Source organism: Coloeus monedula (genome assembly GCF_965178545.1).
Source record: "Coloeus monedula genome assembly, chromosome: 3".
NCBI classification, from domain to species: Eukaryota; Metazoa; Chordata; class Aves; order Passeriformes; family Corvidae; genus Coloeus; species Coloeus monedula.
In genome coordinates this window covers 26,515,995-26,533,908 of record NC_138783.1, presented here as the reverse complement: position 1 = coordinate 26,533,908, position 17,914 = coordinate 26,515,995, and the positions used below count along the sequence as shown (strand labels likewise).

The 17,914-nt window shown below is 42.6% G+C and overlaps 1 protein-coding gene across 1 annotated transcript; it reads right to left on the bottom strand.

The window, feature by feature from the left end:
• Positions 1 to 7,268: 7,268 nt before the first annotated feature.
• LOC309571739 (lymphotactin-like) lies at positions 7,269 to 11,212 on the bottom strand. The gene is made up of 3 exons (XM_082279510.1): positions 11,093 to 11,212; positions 8,441 to 8,558; positions 7,269 to 7,716 (listed from the first exon to the last, which is right to left on the bottom strand). Exons 1-3 carry the CDS (start codon positions 11,160 to 11,162, stop codon positions 7,611 to 7,613), a joined length of 294 nt encoding a protein of 97 aa, XP_082135636.1. The 5' UTR covers positions 11,163 to 11,212; the 3' UTR covers positions 7,269 to 7,610.
• Between the last annotated feature and the right edge of the window lie 6,702 nt (positions 11,213 to 17,914).

The window sequence follows — 17,914 nt, the reverse complement described above, 5'->3', positions numbered from 1 at the left end:
GCCCCCTTCCACAGGATTTATATACTCATTCAGGGGTGATTTAGTGTCTTCACTTTCATGGTGTCATGGAGGGCCTGACTATAAGTGGAAAATTTGAGTGGCAGTACTTTTTCTGGTGAGAGAACCACCTCCTGTCCCCCACCAGTCCTTCACTAGCCCTCCTCAGAAGGCTTTTCCTGCTCAAACCCAGTGTGGTTGCACACGCTGCTGTGCTGTGAGTTGGGTTTATTTTGAGCTGCAAAAAGTGAGAGCTCTTGTGCTGTAGTGGAAATCTGTAAGAAGTGTTCCTGTTGTTTCACACTTCAATTTTGAGACCTTTAGCTAAGCCACAATGCAGAGACACAGAGTGACATTCAGAATTACTTTGCTGACCAGTGGACCACTGGAAAGGGGAACTGTGAGCTAAAGGATGATGGAAACAGGAACACCTTGGCTCTTTCCAGAATGGGTGTGGATGGCTGGTCATGTTAGCACATAGCTGTGGAGGGGTATCACTGCTATTTCCTATGAGCTGTGGAGGTTGTCAGAACTCTTGTGTGTGTTCTGTGATTTGATACAGTCAAAGCTGATATCACTGTGCTGGGAGAAGCTTGAACACATCTTGAGAAGATTGAACACATCTTGGCATACAGATCCAGATCCACTGTGTCTCCTGCCAGTCTGGCATGACTGAAATACAAGGGTTTCAATTCAAGGTTGAAATTCAAGGGTCTGCCCTTTTTTGCAGACTGTGCCGACCCTATTACCCAGCTTTAGGGTGTCCTTTCTATGGAATGTGGTCTAAGTTACTGGACAATGTTGCTCCAAGCCAATGGTTTTGGTCCTGCAAATATTTGTCAGGCCAGCTGTGGGCCTCCAGACTGCACGTGAAGCAGCACTTGAGCTGGCATCTTCTTCCAGAGCCTCATAGCAGACATCCCCTCGTGCGTCCTCTGGAGGCCAGGTTGGGAAGCCCAGGCTTTGCTGAGCCCACAGAGACCCAGCTGGTCCTGGTGTGAATAGGTAAACATCAGGCTGCCTGATGCCTGTGCTTGTGACAGTGGCATAGAACAGCTGGCAGTTCAAGGACTGGAGAAATCATGATTGTCCTCATTTTGGCTGAGATAGAGATAATTTTTTTAGTAGGTGCTACTGTTTTGCATTTTGGATTTAGCATGAGAATAATGTTGATAACACAGACATTTCAGTTGTTGCTAAGTAAACATTACCCTGAACCAGGGACTTGCTCTCTGGGGTTACACCACATCAGCAACTACGAGATTTCCCCTGCTCTTACCTCCAGGCCTCTCCTAAGCTGGTTACTCCCAGTTTTCCTAATTCTTGATAACACCAAGGTAAATTCCTTTGCATGGGTAATGTAGCATGTGGAAGTCAATTTCCTAAGATTCCTCAGGCAAATTAAGATTGAACCTTGAACTGCACTCACATACGATAGGCTGTAATGGATGGTCTGTAAGCTCAGGAAGAGTCTGTAGGTCTTGTGAGTAGAGTATGTGCCATGTGGTTTAGTTCTGTAATACACACACATTCTTTGTTCTTTCCTCTTGCATATGCTGTGCAAGCCAGGGAAACCCAGGGAACAGCAACGGCAAGTAGAAGCTGCTGTAACTGAATTCCTGCTAAACCCGCTTGCACCATTAAGGAAGGTGCAATGAAATGAAGCCAAAGCTTCAACCCCAGCCCCTAAAGGACATGCCTGATATCACACAGGGAAATAACTGTGCTGACCTCAACAGCGTTACTGAGAAATCTAAGTTAAGTTTGTGCCCAAGCAGTGTAGCAAATTCATGTCTTGCTTGACACTGGCTGAAATCACGTCTTGAAATGAGATATTCCAACTTTTTGCTACCTGTCAGCTATGAGATGCACGATAGCAACTGTGTCATTGACGGTAAAGAGAAATTTTCTAGGCATTAAGAAGTAAGTTGCTCCCCCACTTTTGCCCGCTGGTGCAGTATGTACATATATCATCTACAGTTTTCAAAGGAAGGGTCACCAGCTGTACTGAGCATGAGCCAACTCTGAAAGCTCAGTCCTTCCCATAGAACCTTCTGCAGGTGTTAAGATTTTTCTGAGGTGTTGCTGGGAAGCCTGTTGCTGCTACAGTTTTCCACCCTTCTTTAGGTGGTATGGAAAAATTGCCCTGTGGCAAGTTTTTCCTCTTCTTTGTACTTCTCATTTTCTGTGGCCTCCTGGGCTGTGGTTCTGTGTATCTGGCTTATGTCCAGTAAAGTCTGTGTTTTGGAGAAGAGTTTGGTGGGCTGCAGTTCCACAGCCTTTTTCTGTGGATATTTGGTGATGTCTGATGTTGTATAAGGCTCATTTTTCATGTACTCCAGCATGGACACCAGTGAGCACTTCCTCTGCACTGATGCACAACCTGATCAGTGTAAGGTGCACATAGAGGAGATGTAGAGCTTCTGTAAAGTGTGAGCTGGGGGGCTCGAGTCTCTGCTGTGCTGCAGATGGGTTTTGGAGACCCATGCTGTGGGAGGCTTCTGTACCTTGGACCATGCAGGGGATGTGGAGTCCTTAGTACCACACAGAGTCCTCAGTTCATACAGAAGGGAGTTTGAAGTCCCTTATTTTTGTCATATAAAAAGGATTTTCAAGTCCCTCTTAGTGTTTGAATGGAAGAGAAACAAACCTAGCATAGATAAGGGGATGCCCTTGGCTGAGGCTGTGCAAAATCAGGATAAATTGTTTGATACAGTAGAATTTTGCAATAATGTTGTACCAGCAGGTTTGGCCAGCTATAACTTGGTCTGCTTGCTCAGCAGGACAATGACCATCACAAATGTTTAATGACACACTTGCAGTTAGTGCATTCATTGACCAGACAGCCCCTGACATCAGGAGATATTTTAAGAAGCATATGCCAGTCAGGCAGGAACAAACCTCTGTGGGCTGTTGGTCTCAGCACAGCTCATATATATTAAACCAAGAAGAGGATTGCCACCCACCATGAGACAGGACCCTATTCCCTAGAGAGCCAAGAAGAACATCTGTAAGCAGATAGACTGTTACTTAATCCAAGGGATTTTGAAACATTCCATTAGATTAAGAAAGTAAACCTTTGTTTGCCTTCATCTGGAAAAGACAGCAACTGTCTTGGACACATCTTCCCCAAGGCTTTGCCGGATCCCTGACCATTTTTTCATGAATGTTGGGGGTTGATTTAAAGGATATGAAATCACCATGTAAACTGGGTTTTGAGGATGATTTGTTATTAGCAAGTAGTGATGAGAATGCTTTTATATTAAACACTACATATTTGTGTATTGCCCAAGTGAAAAGGGGACACCATGCATCTCCATCCAAATTTCAGCTGAGTCAGAAAAAAGTTAAATATTTAGGCTTTATTTTGGGAAAATGGCAACAGATAATGGATCTGGAAAGAATAGAGGTCAGAATTAACTTCCCATGTGCAGTCACAAAAAAAAAAAAAAAAGGCAGGTATGAGGTTTTCTCCAAATGGGATTTTGTTGGTCATGGATTCCTATGTTAAGGGGTTCAACTAAGTTTCTGACTGAAGCAATGTACAAAGAAATGGAGGCTATTGTATGGTGCCCAGAGAAAGAACAAACTATAAAGCTAGAAAAGGAGCTCGGTATAGAGAGTGGATTTGGTAAACCATGATCCTGACGCGTTGAGCAAGGATTCTTTGGGCTCCTAAAAAACCCTTGTGTTCCCAGCATACAATTGCTTTGGAGCAATGCAATGATATCTGCTTCCCTTTGGCTCAGGGACCCCAAGGCTTTCCTAATCTGAAACTGTGGGCTTTCAAAGTGCACTGCTCCTAGACAATGACAGAACACATGGGCTGTCCTGGGGCCAGGCCACACAGCTCGTGCATGGTCTGCAGATCCAGGTGTACGGATGCTTGGAGGAGTCACCGTTTTCCCTGCTGGCCCCATGGCAGGGGCAGCAGGAGCCCTGAGAAACCAGACTGAAATCACAGCTGTCAGCACTTCTGCCCTCCTTGATAGAGCGAATCCCTCTGCCATCCTAATGCTGCATGGTCTCCTGTTGAAGTCTTGGGACATTCTCAGCTTGCAGGAGTTTTGTGGGAGCTTGTTGGAAATCTCAAGGAGTGTCCTGAGGGTTTGTTTGCCCAGGAAGAAGGAACTGGGCCCAGAATCAGGACAAGCTCTTGGGAACTGTGACCCTTCTATCTTGAATTTTTGTCTGAGGTGAATCATGCTTTTCTTTGTTAGGAGAGATGTGTCAAGCTGTAAAGAGAGTTTTGGGATGGTGCAGCTTCGAGTCATTGTGCAAATCTCTGTTAGACCGACTTCTAGACAGTTCTGCCAGCAGTGTCCAGCTCAGCAGGCCCTTAGCATTTGTGTCTCCATGCTGAATTGTTGCAGAGTGTTGCTAGAGAACAGTTTCCCAGAGCTCCTGAATTTCAGTGCTCATTAATTCTCTGTGCATTTGTGTTGAAGTAGGAAGCCCCTGCCTTTAGTTCATAAGCCTTACAAATGCTTCCCTTGCTTGGAGATGCTTTGGGTGAAAAATACCCAGGTGACTCAGACAACAGTCCTAGAGGTCTATTGTACCAGAACTCACAGCAACTCACAGCAAACCCATTTGGTCCTAACAAAATTCTTTGATTTACTGTACTCTGCTAAACAATTGATAACAGAAGGATGTGAAGAAAAACACTGACTGACTTGAATAGCAAATGAGAGAACAACAAGCTTATCTTAGCACTGATTACATAAATAAATATGGCGGAGAGGTCTATGTGCCTCTGGCAATCAGCTGAAATGACTATTTCATATAAGACCTCTTTTTCTGCTCAGTAGAAAGCATCTTATTTATATTGTTAGCTTGGCATCTGCCTTGATGCTCGTTGTCTGGCTCAGAAGGGAGAGGGAATTGTTTCCTGGTCTGAGCTGGGCCAGTACATGACACAAGGCAAGTACAGATGGAATTTCCGGCCTTGCATATGCCATCCCACCTTCTCCTCTGTGAAAGGGATAAGGGTTGTGAAGATTGCTCTAGAAATACTATTGACATCTTTACTGTTCCAGCCCTTGTCTGCTTTTCCTGTTATTCACCAGCTGGTGACCACTGATACTGAAATCAGCCAGGGAACAAACTTTCTAACACAACTGGAAGGATTGGAAAGCAGGTTTTCCTTACTATAGCGCTGCACACATTCAGAGATTTTTTTCTCGAATCAAATGTGTCATGAAAATTTACAGCCCGGTATTTATTCCATCATGATCATATGTATTCATTATAATGTACTTCCTAGTTAATACATAAACATGACTTTTCCTAGGATTAGTTTACATTTTTCCATATCTTATTGGATGCCCTTTTATGGTCTTAGAGGGTCATCTAAGGCAGTGTCTGGTGGTCGTATTCACTGGGTACCCTCAGAACTGTAATGACCTTGCACTGAGCTTCTCTTAAGGCATGCACTGTTATCTCTTATTACATAACTTTGTCACAAAACACAGTGTTCCTCATCATCTGTTTATCCACAGGTTCCAGCTATGTTTAGCATCCTGTGTGTCTACTTTTACATACTTTTACTTAATTTGCTAGTTAATCTTTAAGCCCTATTTTGCGACTTCGAGGGAAATGAAAATTTCTACTCTCCGTGTTGTCTATCACCAGAGAGGCCGTTCTTGTGTCAAAAGTGATTTGGTTTTATTACCAAAAATAGTGGTATTAAGATGATCTAGACTGAGAGGCCTGAAACCTGATGTCTTCTCCCTACAGAGAGGTTCCAGCCCAAACACCTTCAAAACTAGACTTTCCTCTCAGGAAAATTGAAGGATTTACTTCAATTCTTATGGATACAAGCAGAGGAAGCAAGAAGGGAGGTTAATCAAGGTCCATGTTACCTGAAGTATGGCTTAGGAAAGTGCCCAGAGGAGTTTAGAAAGCACAGGAAAAGCTGAGTGACTGGCATTTGAGTTCATCCAGAGAGTGATTGTGTAGGGAGGCCAGTTTTGAGCCTTAAGTTGAATCTAGGTCTTCCAGTGAGGTCCAAAAGTATTGGCCTATTTACATGCCCTTGAGCTGGGGTTATCCTATACCACCTCACACCGTGCAGAGAGGACTGAGGTGAGTTGGGCCAGTGCATGCAGTCTGCAGTTGTGGGGCCCAGGGTAACACATGGTGAGCAATCACATGTGAATTGTTTGTCTGTCTTGTACACTCCGATATTTGTATAGTTGTTGTAACTGTTTATTTTCTTATCTGAAACCGTTATCTTTACCTTTTGTGTCTCCACTTCTCCTCTCAATCCGGCCTCAGGGGGAACGGAGGAGGGGAATGAGTGAGCAGTGCTCTCTGGGGTGTTTCATTGGGAACATTAAAGTGGGGAATACCATTCCTAGATGATGTCTGCTTTTTGTCTGTTTTTTTTATAGCAACCTGCACCCATTTCTGATCAGGGCTTATGCAGATCCTGATACCCTTTGCAATAATAAACCTGTAGGAACAAAGAAACCAAACCAGGCAGCCATCAAATTCCAGTCTCTAAACCCAGGTCTGCTGTTCTTGGTTTTCATGCAGAGTATGAGGAAAAATGTGCTGAAACAACATCAAATGCTAGAATTGGTGTTAGTCTGCTCTGCAGAGCAGGGAACTGTAAAGACTGGCTTTTAGAGTAATGTAGTCTTATTTCTGTGGTGCAGTTTGGAAGTGCTGTAGTTCCAGGAGTATCACTAAGAGGTGTCATGTAGGATGAAAAGCCCATAGGTTGGCAACAGTGCAGGCTCCATCCATGTGGTAATATGAGAGGAACTTGATTCCAGAAGCATCTCTGCCTGTACCTGTCCTCTATCTCAAGATCCTCAAATGCCATCTTTTCTCTCTCTGAGCAGAGAGCTCTTCCATTTCTGCCTCTGATAATGTGGGGATCACCTGAGCATGGTATGAACTTTGTTCTACAATTACTCAAACTTTTGAAGAGATATTGTCTGAGGTGTGAGCTTTACAGCTGAAATATGGTGTAGAAAGCTTGGAATTAGACTACTCCAAAGCAATCTGAGTCATGAGTTAGCAACAGTGTCAGCTCTAGCTAACTCGCCCTTAGGTTCTCAGATTTGTGCTGTCATCTTGGGACCTGTTTCAGCAGTATCCATCTGCATTACAATCAAGCAAACAAACTTGCCATTTGATTCAGGTTTTTGGTAACTTTATTAAAATCCAAAGCCTGCTGTTAGTAGCATGTATCAGTTTTAAGATGGTAAGATGTTTACATGTACATAGTTTTCTAGGGCAGGGAGTTCCCATGAGTTTGTGAAATACAGATTCCATTCCAGACATGGATTGTTCTTATTCAGAGAAAAGCAATGGAAAAAGCAAACCAATTGTTTCAGGTTTGTCTCACACGAGGGTGAGTAACTAACTTACACAGCACCTTCTTAAAACCAGCACTCAACGCAGAATGCTCTGCTCTCCATCAGGATGGAGGCCTACACTCTTCCAGCTCAGTGGGAAGTGATTTTGTGTTTGTTCAGAGAGTTTACCGCCATTTATTAAAAGCAAGGAAATAAAAGCAGGTAGTAAGGTTTCTTCCTTGTTACGCGCAGCACTGATGATGATTCCGGCTAGGTGGTCCTAGGTGCTCGTCTAGGACCGGATTATCTGCGTTTGGCAGCCCGTCTTTCATCTATTCTCCTCATAGCAGTCTGCACCCATTGCTGATTAGCACCTACACAGATCCTGATACCTTTTGCAGTGATAAACCTATAGGAAAAAGGAAAGCAAACCAGGCAGCCATCAAATTCCATTCTCTAAACCCAGGGTCTACTGTTCTTGGTTTTTATTCAGAACATAAGCAACAGTGTGCTAAAACAATATCAAATTCTAGAGTTTGTAAATGTTAGAATAACACCAGTTAGCAATGTAGTTCCCTGTTCATGGCATAGGTATATGTGTAACATACAAGGTCATGTACATATTTGCTGATGTTAAGATAATCGAGCGTACCTGTTATTCTGGGATTTTATTTTAAATCATGAGGAACATTAGTCTCCCAGGAGCAGAGCCCAGATTTGATAAAGACACATGCTTGTGAGCTCAAACAACCAAACACAGCTCCTAGGAGTCCTCAGAGCTACCCCACATCCTTTTCACGTGGATTTTCCCCTTGACTCAGTTCATGCACAGGGCCTCTGACTGCTCCACCCTTGCTGAGATGTTTGCCCACTCACTGGGCACAAAGATGTGACTGGTCAGTGAGCTTCCTGCCATTATTCATGAGCAGCACACATCTCCCAACTTTTTGAGGTCCCCTCCTCTCCCCTCACTCCCTTGGCTGCCAGCTGGCTCCTTGATGGAAGAACTGGAAGGGTGACCTGAACTAGCCCGATTTAGTGAGTTGGGCCATGACTTGAATTCTGATGCCCGTTCCCTATGTGATGATATTGTGTTTGCAAAGGGAACTCTGAAGGGTGCATTGGGTACTTACATGATGGCATCTGTTGGTACTTGTTGCTTTTCATAGTTCACAAGATTTCGGATGTTCAGTTGCCTTGGAGACAGAGTTGCACAACTGTATCTGCGACTGGACGCACTGCTAGCACTTCCTAGAAGGGAAAAATAGATAAATGACAAAGCCACTTAATATTTAGCCAGAATTAGTTACTAAATTATGAATTCCAGAAGATTTCCAGTTGTGGTTAGACTGTGAGAGTCTCAGGATGTGCAGCCACAGTACCAGTTACACGAGAGAGCTTGAGCTACTTTTTGTGATGCATCCTACAATCTCTAAAGTGTTACTGCTATTTCAGTTAAGATAGGAATCTTCACCCATTGTCCTGGACAATTGTATAGTAAATCTTCCCCCAGGGAGTCACGGCTTCCATAGCAAAAAAGCTGTTTGGCATCATTGATAATTAGGCCTGCATTATCTGCAAATAAGTACCCATGTGGAATTAGTGCTTAGAACTGGAACTTTACTGGGTGGATTTCCATATATTATATGAACGTGGATCAGCAATTTCTCCTATTTTCCAAGTGAATAAAAGGAAAGCATGGCTACTTCTCTCACTGTGGATATCCAAAAGTAGCATTAACAAAAATTGTTGACTGAAAGGGAGAGAGATCTGCCAGAAGAGTCAGTACTTATATCTGGTTCCTGTAAGTTTGCTTATAGAGGGAGTGGAGTGCTACTTAATCCTTGCTTTCCTCCAAGATTTTGATACAATTCAGAGAAATGTACTGGTGGTTAAAGAGGAGGATCACAATATTGGCGTAAAATTTTCTGGGCACTCGTTTTCTTACATGGTGATAACTTAAAATGGGAGCTCATTTAGGTGAGATGAAGCGTAGGCATACATTAGTTAAGCCTCCACTTGCTAATTTCTGGTTTTGTCTCATTCATGAAAGACAGGTTTGGGAAAGCATGTGGGGGACAAACAGAACTCTGCTCTACTCTGCGGTTTATTTATAAAGAATTTATAGAGCCACTGGCTTGAGAAAAGTCCGAGAGCTGTTCTGGTGCACCTTGTTAAATATGAAACCTGCTGCACATAGTCTCACTATGTGTGAGCTGTTCTTTGTTTGAAATAATTGGAATAGCTGAGACAAACACACATCAGTCTTGGAGAAGCTGTGGGATAGCCAGTGCACAGGTACTGGCAGAGCTGCTAATTCCTGAGATTTTGTTTGCCTGAAGCAATAGCTCTCTTGCTCTTGCTTTAGTCGTGAGTATCACAATGTAGTATTTTATATGATTCATTTCACATTTCTTCCTGCCTCAGACTGGTTTTCAAAATGTGGCATTAAAAGAGCTCAAAGACAGCCAAGCAATCCTTACTAGTCCTGGAAATATTTCCTCTGCTACTACACAATCTTTGGGGAATGGATGCAGAGAATAGCAGCAGAGCTTCTCTAAGCCTGGGAACAAACCCCAACTGCTCTGCACCTATAGCTACCCTTTTTCCCCCGGTGTATTTGGTTTCTTTAGCATTCTTTCTAGCTCTTTCTCCTTTCTCTTGTAGACCATCTCGGTTTGCTTTTCCAGACTTGGTGATACTTATGGCCAATTACACAGCCTGGAGAATGACACTGGCAACTGGCAGTGCGTGATACGGAGCCACTGCTGCCAGGATGAAGAGCAGCGTCACCGATCCAAATTGGGGCGTGTAGTGGGATGGAGTTGGAGAGGCAGTGGGTCAGCATAAAGGCTGTGCAGCTTCATAGTCTTGTAAATGCTTAGCAGCTCTCAGTTGGGTTTTGGTGTGGTTTTGTGAGGATACCTTTTCTCTGTGTTTCTGAGTGCGTTTTTGTGGGTTTGCATATGGCTTGCATATCAGTGCTTTGTGTGAAATCTAATTGTGATGAGGTGATGTGTGCTAATGGGTCTATGTTCATGTTTCTCCACGATACACGGAGCCTAATTCAAAAGTCAGTGAGCTAAACACCACTATAGACAAACTTACTTAAAGCATGGCCAATAAACATGGCTCATCCCAGTGCTCATAACTGGTCTCAAGGATGTTTGATTGCATGACTCAGTGAAAAGAGAGAAGATATTGTATAAATCTGCTTCTCTCCTTCTTAGTTATGGTTCATAATTTCCCTGTCTGCTCTAAATGGTTTATTGAGAAACAAGCAAATGCACAATATGGGATACAGAACTGGAAGAACTTTTTGAAATGGGGACATTAGAGGGATGAAGGCTATATAGTTAGAGAAAGACCAGCAACAAACAATACAAAAGAATTCATATAAAAGTAAACTATCTGGAAAAAGGAAAAAATGTACATCTTATTCAAGAAATATTTTTCATGAGATGTTATTAACCTATAGTACACCCAGGTATATGGCATCAGTGAGACTAAAAGACATTGTGCCTTCAAGATTTTATGATGTTGAGAGAGAGAATATTGCACAGAAACCCTTTAAAGTGCTCCCAGGCACAGAATCTCTCCCTGCATTAAAGCAGAAACCAAGCACTGTCTGGCAGGACATCAGCTGAAATCCCCCATAATGCTGCCATTCTTGCAGTTTTCATCTGGATTTCTTGTGAGCTGTATCTTATAAATCAGCTCTTTGAATGCTGCTCATGAGACCACAGGTGCAATGTGGAGCTATTCCTCTCGAGTTGCAAACTTACCTTTAACTGTGTGCACAGTGAAGATGCCAAGCCAGAAGAGGAGCAGGATTGCTGCAGTGTGGAGCTTCATTGCTGTGGCTTCTGGGTCAAGGCAGAGCAGAATGTGGTTCTCCCACAGGATTTATATATTGTCATTCAGGGGTGAGTTCTTCTTTTCCTTTTAGGGATGTTGTGGAGGGCCTGACTGTAAGAGGTAAAATTGAGTGGCAGTACTTTTTCTGGTGAGAGAACCACTTCCTTTCCCCCACCAGTCCTTCACTAGCCCTCCTCAGAAGGCTTTTCCTGCTCAAACCCAGTGTGGTTGCACACGCTGCTGTGCTGTGAGTTGGGTTTATTTTGAGCTGCAAAAAGTGAGAGCTCTTGTGCTGTAGTGGAAATCTGTAAGAAGTGTTCCTGTTGTTTCACGCTTCAATTTTGAGACCTTTAGCTAAGCCACAATGCAGAGACACAGAGTGACATTCAGAATTACTTTGCTGACCAGTGGACCACTGGAAAGGGGAACTGTGAGCTAAAGGATGATGGAAACAGGAACACCTTGGCTCTTTCCAGAGTGGGCATGACTGAAATACAAGGGTTTCAATTCAAGGTTGAAATTCAAGGGTCTGCCCTTTTTTGCAGACTGTGCCAACCCTATTACCCAGCTTTAGGGTGTCCTTTCTATGGAATGTGGTCTAAGTTACTGGACAATGTTGCTCCAAGCCAATGGTTTTGGTCCTGCAAATATTTGTCAGGCCAGCTGTGGGCCTCCAGACTGCACGTGAAGCAGCACTTGAGCTGGCATCTTCTTCCAGAGCCTCATAGCAGAAATCTTCTTGTGCCCTTCAGAGCTCTATAGAAAAACCCAGCTGGTCCTGGTGTGCATATGTATACACCAGGCTGCCTGATGCCTGGGCTTGTGAACAGCTGTCAGTGCAAGGATGGGAGAAATCATGAGAAGGTCCTGGTTTTGGCTGAGTTGGAGTAATTTTCTTCTTAGTAGGTGATACTGTTTTGTGTTTTGGATTTAGCATGAGAATAATGTCAGTAACACACGTGTGTTTCAGTTATTGCTAAGTAATGATTATCCTGAACCAGGGACAACTGCTAAATGCAATAGTTTTCTTAATTTTTAATAAGGTCAGGAAATTTTTACTGAAATAATTGTGGTATGTCCCCTGTTTCATGACAGTAGCCCTGCTGAGGGAAGAGAAATATGCAGTGAGCAGTGTTATGCCTAGTATCAAGAGTTTACTTATCAGGGCAAAAAGTTTGTAATGCTGGATTTTCTCATCATGCAGTCAGCTTTTAAAAAGAGGCCAACATCTTCATGAATTACTAAATTCCTATGCACTCCTAGAAATGAGCATCTTTAGTGAATGTTTAGTAGTCCCTCACTCAAATTTGTGCCATCAGGTCACTTAATCACTTTTGAAGACTAAATGAGGGCATTCAGTGGCTTTAGGAGGGGACTTAAAAACCTCAGCTTAAGCACCTCTTTATCTCAGATAACTGTTTTTGTGATGGACATTGTCACCCTCAGGGGATAAGTTTCTGCCTCTGTTATCTACAGAAGCAATTTGTGTACGTGTCTTATGCAGGACACAGTAAGTGAAGTTAGGTGGAATATATTGGACCCTAATGTATTTTGATTTCACATTGTCTCTTAACACTTTGAGTACTGGTTGAAGAAGTACCAAGCAAGTAACATCCAGCTGTGATGTTTCCGTGATTTTCTTCCCCTCTCTTCTTCCCTTGCTTTTCATCACTTTTGCACTGTAGATTTCATAGGTACCTGAAATAGTAGTTTATGTTTACCTGAAATAGTAGTTAATGTTTACCTGAAATAGTAGTTTATGTTTAGTATTTTAATTGATATTATAGTGGAGTAGAAGCAAACATATTCTCAGTGCTGACATCTCAGCTGAGAGATAATAATTTCTAATCTAAATTGATGGCTTCAATCACATTTTTAGTAACTACTCTGCTTTGTGCTGGTTTTGGCAGAACTCCTTCTTTAGAAACATAACCCTATTAACAATACTTTCTCTTAATCATAATAGAGTTTTTGCTTGTAGACCATCTGTTTCCACTACTACACTGCCAGCTTTTTCCTGCCAGGATGGTCTTGCCATCTTCCCTTGATGTATTATGTGCTCTTAAATAATAGTAAAAAATCAAATCAATCAAAATCTTTCTTTAGTCATTCAACTTGAAGTATTCAGGTATGTAAAATTACCCTGGGAATGATTTGGTTTGAGAGGGCCCAGAGGTCTTTGCTCTTTCTTTCATTCAGTGTTATCTTGTTTTGGTTTAGTTCAATGAGCTTGTTTTGGTTTAGTTATACACTCCCCCGAGATTTACAAGAGGAATAGTCTGATCCTCATCTTTATAATCTTGTGAGCTTTGGTCCTTTGAGAAATCCATACTGGGAAGTCAACTAAACCCTGTGCAATGCTATTGCTGCACAGAAACCAGATGAGGCTATAGCTCAGTTCTGTGAAGGTACCTAAATATCTCCCATGTTGAAACAAGAGTCAAATACCTTTGGGACTTTGTGGAATATTCTCAGTCTGTGTGGGGATACTGCCTAGCAGCCTTCCAGTCCCTGAAGGGGGCTTACAGAGAGGATTTTTTCAAGGACATGTAGTCATGGGATAGGGGGCAATGGCTTCAAACAGAACAAGGGTAGTCTTAGACAGATGTTAGAAATAAATTCTTTACTCAGAGGGTGGTGAAACACTCTAACAGGTTGCCCAGAGAAGCTGTGGATGCCTCATCCCTGGAAGTGTTCAAGGCCAGGTTGGATGAGGCTCTGAGCAACCTGTGATAGTGAAAGGTACCCCTGCCCAAGGTAGGGGAGATTGGACTAGATAATCTTTAAGGTCCCTTCCAACACAGGCCATTCTATGATTCTACAATATGATTATCCTTTTTCTTCCTTGTTTTGTTGAATTGGGTTTTTTTGTTATTTCTTCTTCCACATCCTCAGCTGTCACATAAAACAGAGAATGCAGATTTTGTTTAGTGCTTCTTTTTTTTGCATGCCATATCTGTAGGATCAAGGATGGGAACCAAGTCCTATGCTGTTAGTTTTTCAGGAGAAGAGTAAAGACTGTTTTGTGAGACATAAACGACTTTAGGTGAACCATGGATAGTCAGTGCCTTAAGCACTGGAAATGGATCAGAACCAATATGTTGCTTCTGGGTAAATATGAGCTTTTCTCAACAAACTGAAGAAGTCCAGCTACTTCTGTTTCTCAGTGGGCAACAGTTTTCTCAGTGGTACCTCATGCTTTGAAGAGAGTCCCTTGGCCAATCTGTATGTGTTTGGATTCCTTTGCTCCATGACAGTGATCACAGGGAATATTTTGAAGAGCTAAGATTCCTAGGGAAAAGGGGGAGTTACAGGTACAAGAATCCACATCAGTGATATTTGCATGCCTCTCACACAGTAGCATGTGCTATTATTTACAAGTATACAGACTTGTTCTCATCACTGCCGTTAAACACTTCTGCCATCATTTTGCTTTTAAATAATGTTTGAAGGACAGGCTGTGTAACAGAGAATCACAATAAAGCACCAGCTTCCAGGGAGCAGAGCAATATGCAGAATCAATAAGCCTGGATTCAACTTTTGGTCCTTTGTCTGCTGACTTCTCTTGCCTCCATCCAATAATTGTTCTTAACTCCTCAGCATATGTTTTCATGTGCCAAAGGAAACCATGCATCCCCTCCACACACTTGCAGCTGTCCAGCTCACATGTGATGTCAGACCTGCTGCATTGAATATCCCTTTTCTGCTGGATTTTCCCCACAGTGGAGGCACCAGCTTGGGTCTTCCTGCTGTTGAGATGCTAGGTTTTGGAAAACTCATAGGGATTTTTGCCATTTTGTTTACCATCAATTGAAATTGGCTAGTGGATTGAAAAAAAAAAAAAAGATGAAAATGAAGGGAATAATGTGAAATTTCTTTTTTTTGAAAATGTCACCTTCTTGAACTTTCCCAAAGGGAGTCTTGGGATTTTTCTTCTGTTTTTTTTCTTCAGGCTTCCCCCCCCCCCCCCCCCTTAAATAGCTGATTTCTAATAAATGCATTTGTTTAAAACAATAATTATCCTTGTAAGCATTTTTAATAACCAAATCTTCATGAGGTCCTACCACAGAATTTAAACCGATATGACAAATTTTGACTTTTAATTATGATTTTAACTCCTATGGCTTCCAGAAAAAAAAAAACCCAAACCTAAGCCGAAAATCCCCTCCCCAAAACAAACTAAAACCCCAAACCAACCAACCAAAGCCCCCCAAACAAACAAACAAAAAACCCCAAACAAACAAAAAAGCCAACTCCCCCCCAAACCAACCAACCAACCAAAACCAAAGAAACCCTCCCCCCATCAAAAAACACAGAGAAGATAGGAAGAGATCATTCCAAAATTTTTGCAAGAGAAATCCATGGATTTTTTTTTTCCCAAAGAGGATATTTTTCCTTCCCTCAAAGAGAACTACAGTAGCCTCTGGAATAGGCATTTTTCTGCTTCATGTCTGATGATGAAGAGCTGTCACACTTTCTAACCACACCACTGGTGAGACACATTGTCTTGCTTCACACTAGTTACTATAATCTGACAATTTTGGGCCACATCCTGTTCCACAAAGTGTTTTAGAACTTCTTAAAACTGGTCACAGCACTTAATTCCCACCTGCGCAATGAAATGGAACTTGGTGCTCTTGCAGCTGCACCCTCAAACAGATACTAACTAAGAAGTAGTATTTTTCTGTAAGTTGGTTTCTGTATTCTCTTAGCCATTTGCTCAGTGAGTCCATAATAGCAGGAGAGTCACTGTGCACTTAAATGAAGGTTTAAATGAGAGGGGCAAGGAAAAAAGACCTTCCAGGATGCTGTAGCAAATATGCACCCTTGAAAATGTTCTGCTCTGAACTTTCTAAAACATAGTCCTTGAGGTTTATTTGTTCTATGTTTTTTTCCTCCATTGTAATGACAATGAGTATGAAACTATGTGTTAGACAAATGCATCAGACTGTATTATTCACCTGAGTTCACTGCTATGAGTGATGCAATGTGGGAGGCAAGGGGAATAGGAAAATTTTCCCCCTCAAGTTAGCATTAGTTTTATTCTTTGTAGTTTCAGACTCTTAAATGCTGTTTCACTTTTGAAAACTACTTTTCTCTCTCACTGAGGGCTGCAGAAACCCTCACCCTGTCTAAGACAGCAACAATTTAAGAGCTCCCTCCCATGGTTATCATATTTCTTGCACCTAATTTGGCAGCTTTCAGTGTAGTTACGGACTTCTATATTCCTCACTCATGGTTCAGCATGGGCCCACGAGCAGCTCTCCACCCAGTGCAGCAAAGCTTATCAGGCAAATCTTCCCCCCTCCTCTCCTCCACAAACCCAGCCCAAATCAGCCACATGTCCCTGTGGTCAGAAACACTGCCTGCTTGTGCCAGGTCTAGAGTCAGATTATCTGTTTGCTCTCTGTGCACTGATTTATTTACTGACAGAGAGCGCTGGTTTCTTCCATTTCCTATACTACCTTCTTTGAGATAAATGAATATTTTCCCTGTTTTGTCCACAGAATGAAATGAAGGCCATCACTCTCACACTGTCAAAGACATACATGGGAAAATATGACCTAATCTCTGCTTGATGGGGTAGTTTGTACTTCAGGGCTAAGCAGATATTGATGCAGCCCCAAATGAAATGGGATCAGAGTCACCTGACTGATGCTAGTTGCAAAATTCAGGGGCTGCCCTGCCTATCTATCTCCATCCTTACCTTGCTCCCTCTCTGCTCTCAGTCAGTCCAGCTGTGAGTTATTTGTGTCCTCTTGCCATGTGCAACTAGCAGATTTGTGTAAGCAAAGACACTGCTCTTCTCTCCAGAGATTCTCAAAATGTTGTAAGAGTATTGGAGAGTTTAATTAGCTCTCTTATCACAAAACAGAAAAGTTCAGGGTCTAGCAAAGGAGGGAATTAGGCCTGTAGCAGTGCACTGTTCCTCAAATTGTCTGAGAAGAGGGCACTGTAGTTGCCCAGGCACCACTTGTGTTTGCTGGATTCCCGTGCTCTGACAGTGGATAGAGCTCTGTTGTTCCATTAAGAAACATTTGGCCCAGGTCTCAAAGGCATTAGAAAACAGCTACCATGAAATAAGTAGGAGCTGGATTCTCCCTTAGGTTAGCAGTAGTATTTCTCAGTGACAATTTGCTCTAGTTATTAGTGTTTAGGTAAGATTTGTATGTGTGCTTTATTGTTTGGCAGTGAAATCCATGGGAGATGTGTAGATCTGGTGCTCCTTGCAGAAGTGCAGGAGTTCCCTCATAGAGAATTGGAACTGGGAAGTTCGCAAACTCTTCAATTCTGTCTCCAAATTTGTGCCTCAATCCTTCCATCACAGGCTTGGTTGACCTCACAATTGTGATTTTTTTTCTTCATCTTTGAAGCACTCTCATGTTCTTACTTGTTCTCTTCTTTCTACTATGTCCTGTGACTAAATAGAATTCTTTCCTGTGTTTTTTCTTTGTGAGGGGCACAGTTCTCATTGCAAATCAACTTAACAGCTCATCAGCTGGATGTAGGCTAAAGCTCTGCCTAACTTCTCTAGGCTCTTTGTGTCCATTTGCTTCTCCTCTGAGTGGCGTGGCAGGTGGGTTATGCAGGATGCTCCCTCTTTCTCCAGACCTTGGCTTGTAATGTAGGTGGCTTGTGCAGAGAGTAATGAACTTGTCACAGTGCTACTGTGCCATCCTCCTGCAAGCACTCACCACCTGGTAGGGAGGGAATGTAGACCTTCCAGAGAACATTGTAAGGAGAAGTAG

Excerpts from the sequence above, each read along its gene's own strand:
- LOC309571739 (XM_082279510.1), bottom strand. The coding sequence starts at position 11,162 with ATGAAGCTCCACACTGCAGCAATCCTGCTCCTCTTCTGGCTTGGCATC. Across the intron at positions 8,559-11,092 it reads CACTGTGCACACAGTTAAAG|GAAGTGCTAGCAGTGCGTCC; the intron begins GTAAGTTTGCAA and ends TTTCCCTTCTAG. Across the intron at positions 7,717-8,440 it reads GTACCAACAGATGCCATCAT|GTTTATCACTGCAAAAGGTA; the intron begins GTAAGTACCCAA and ends TTTTTCCTATAG.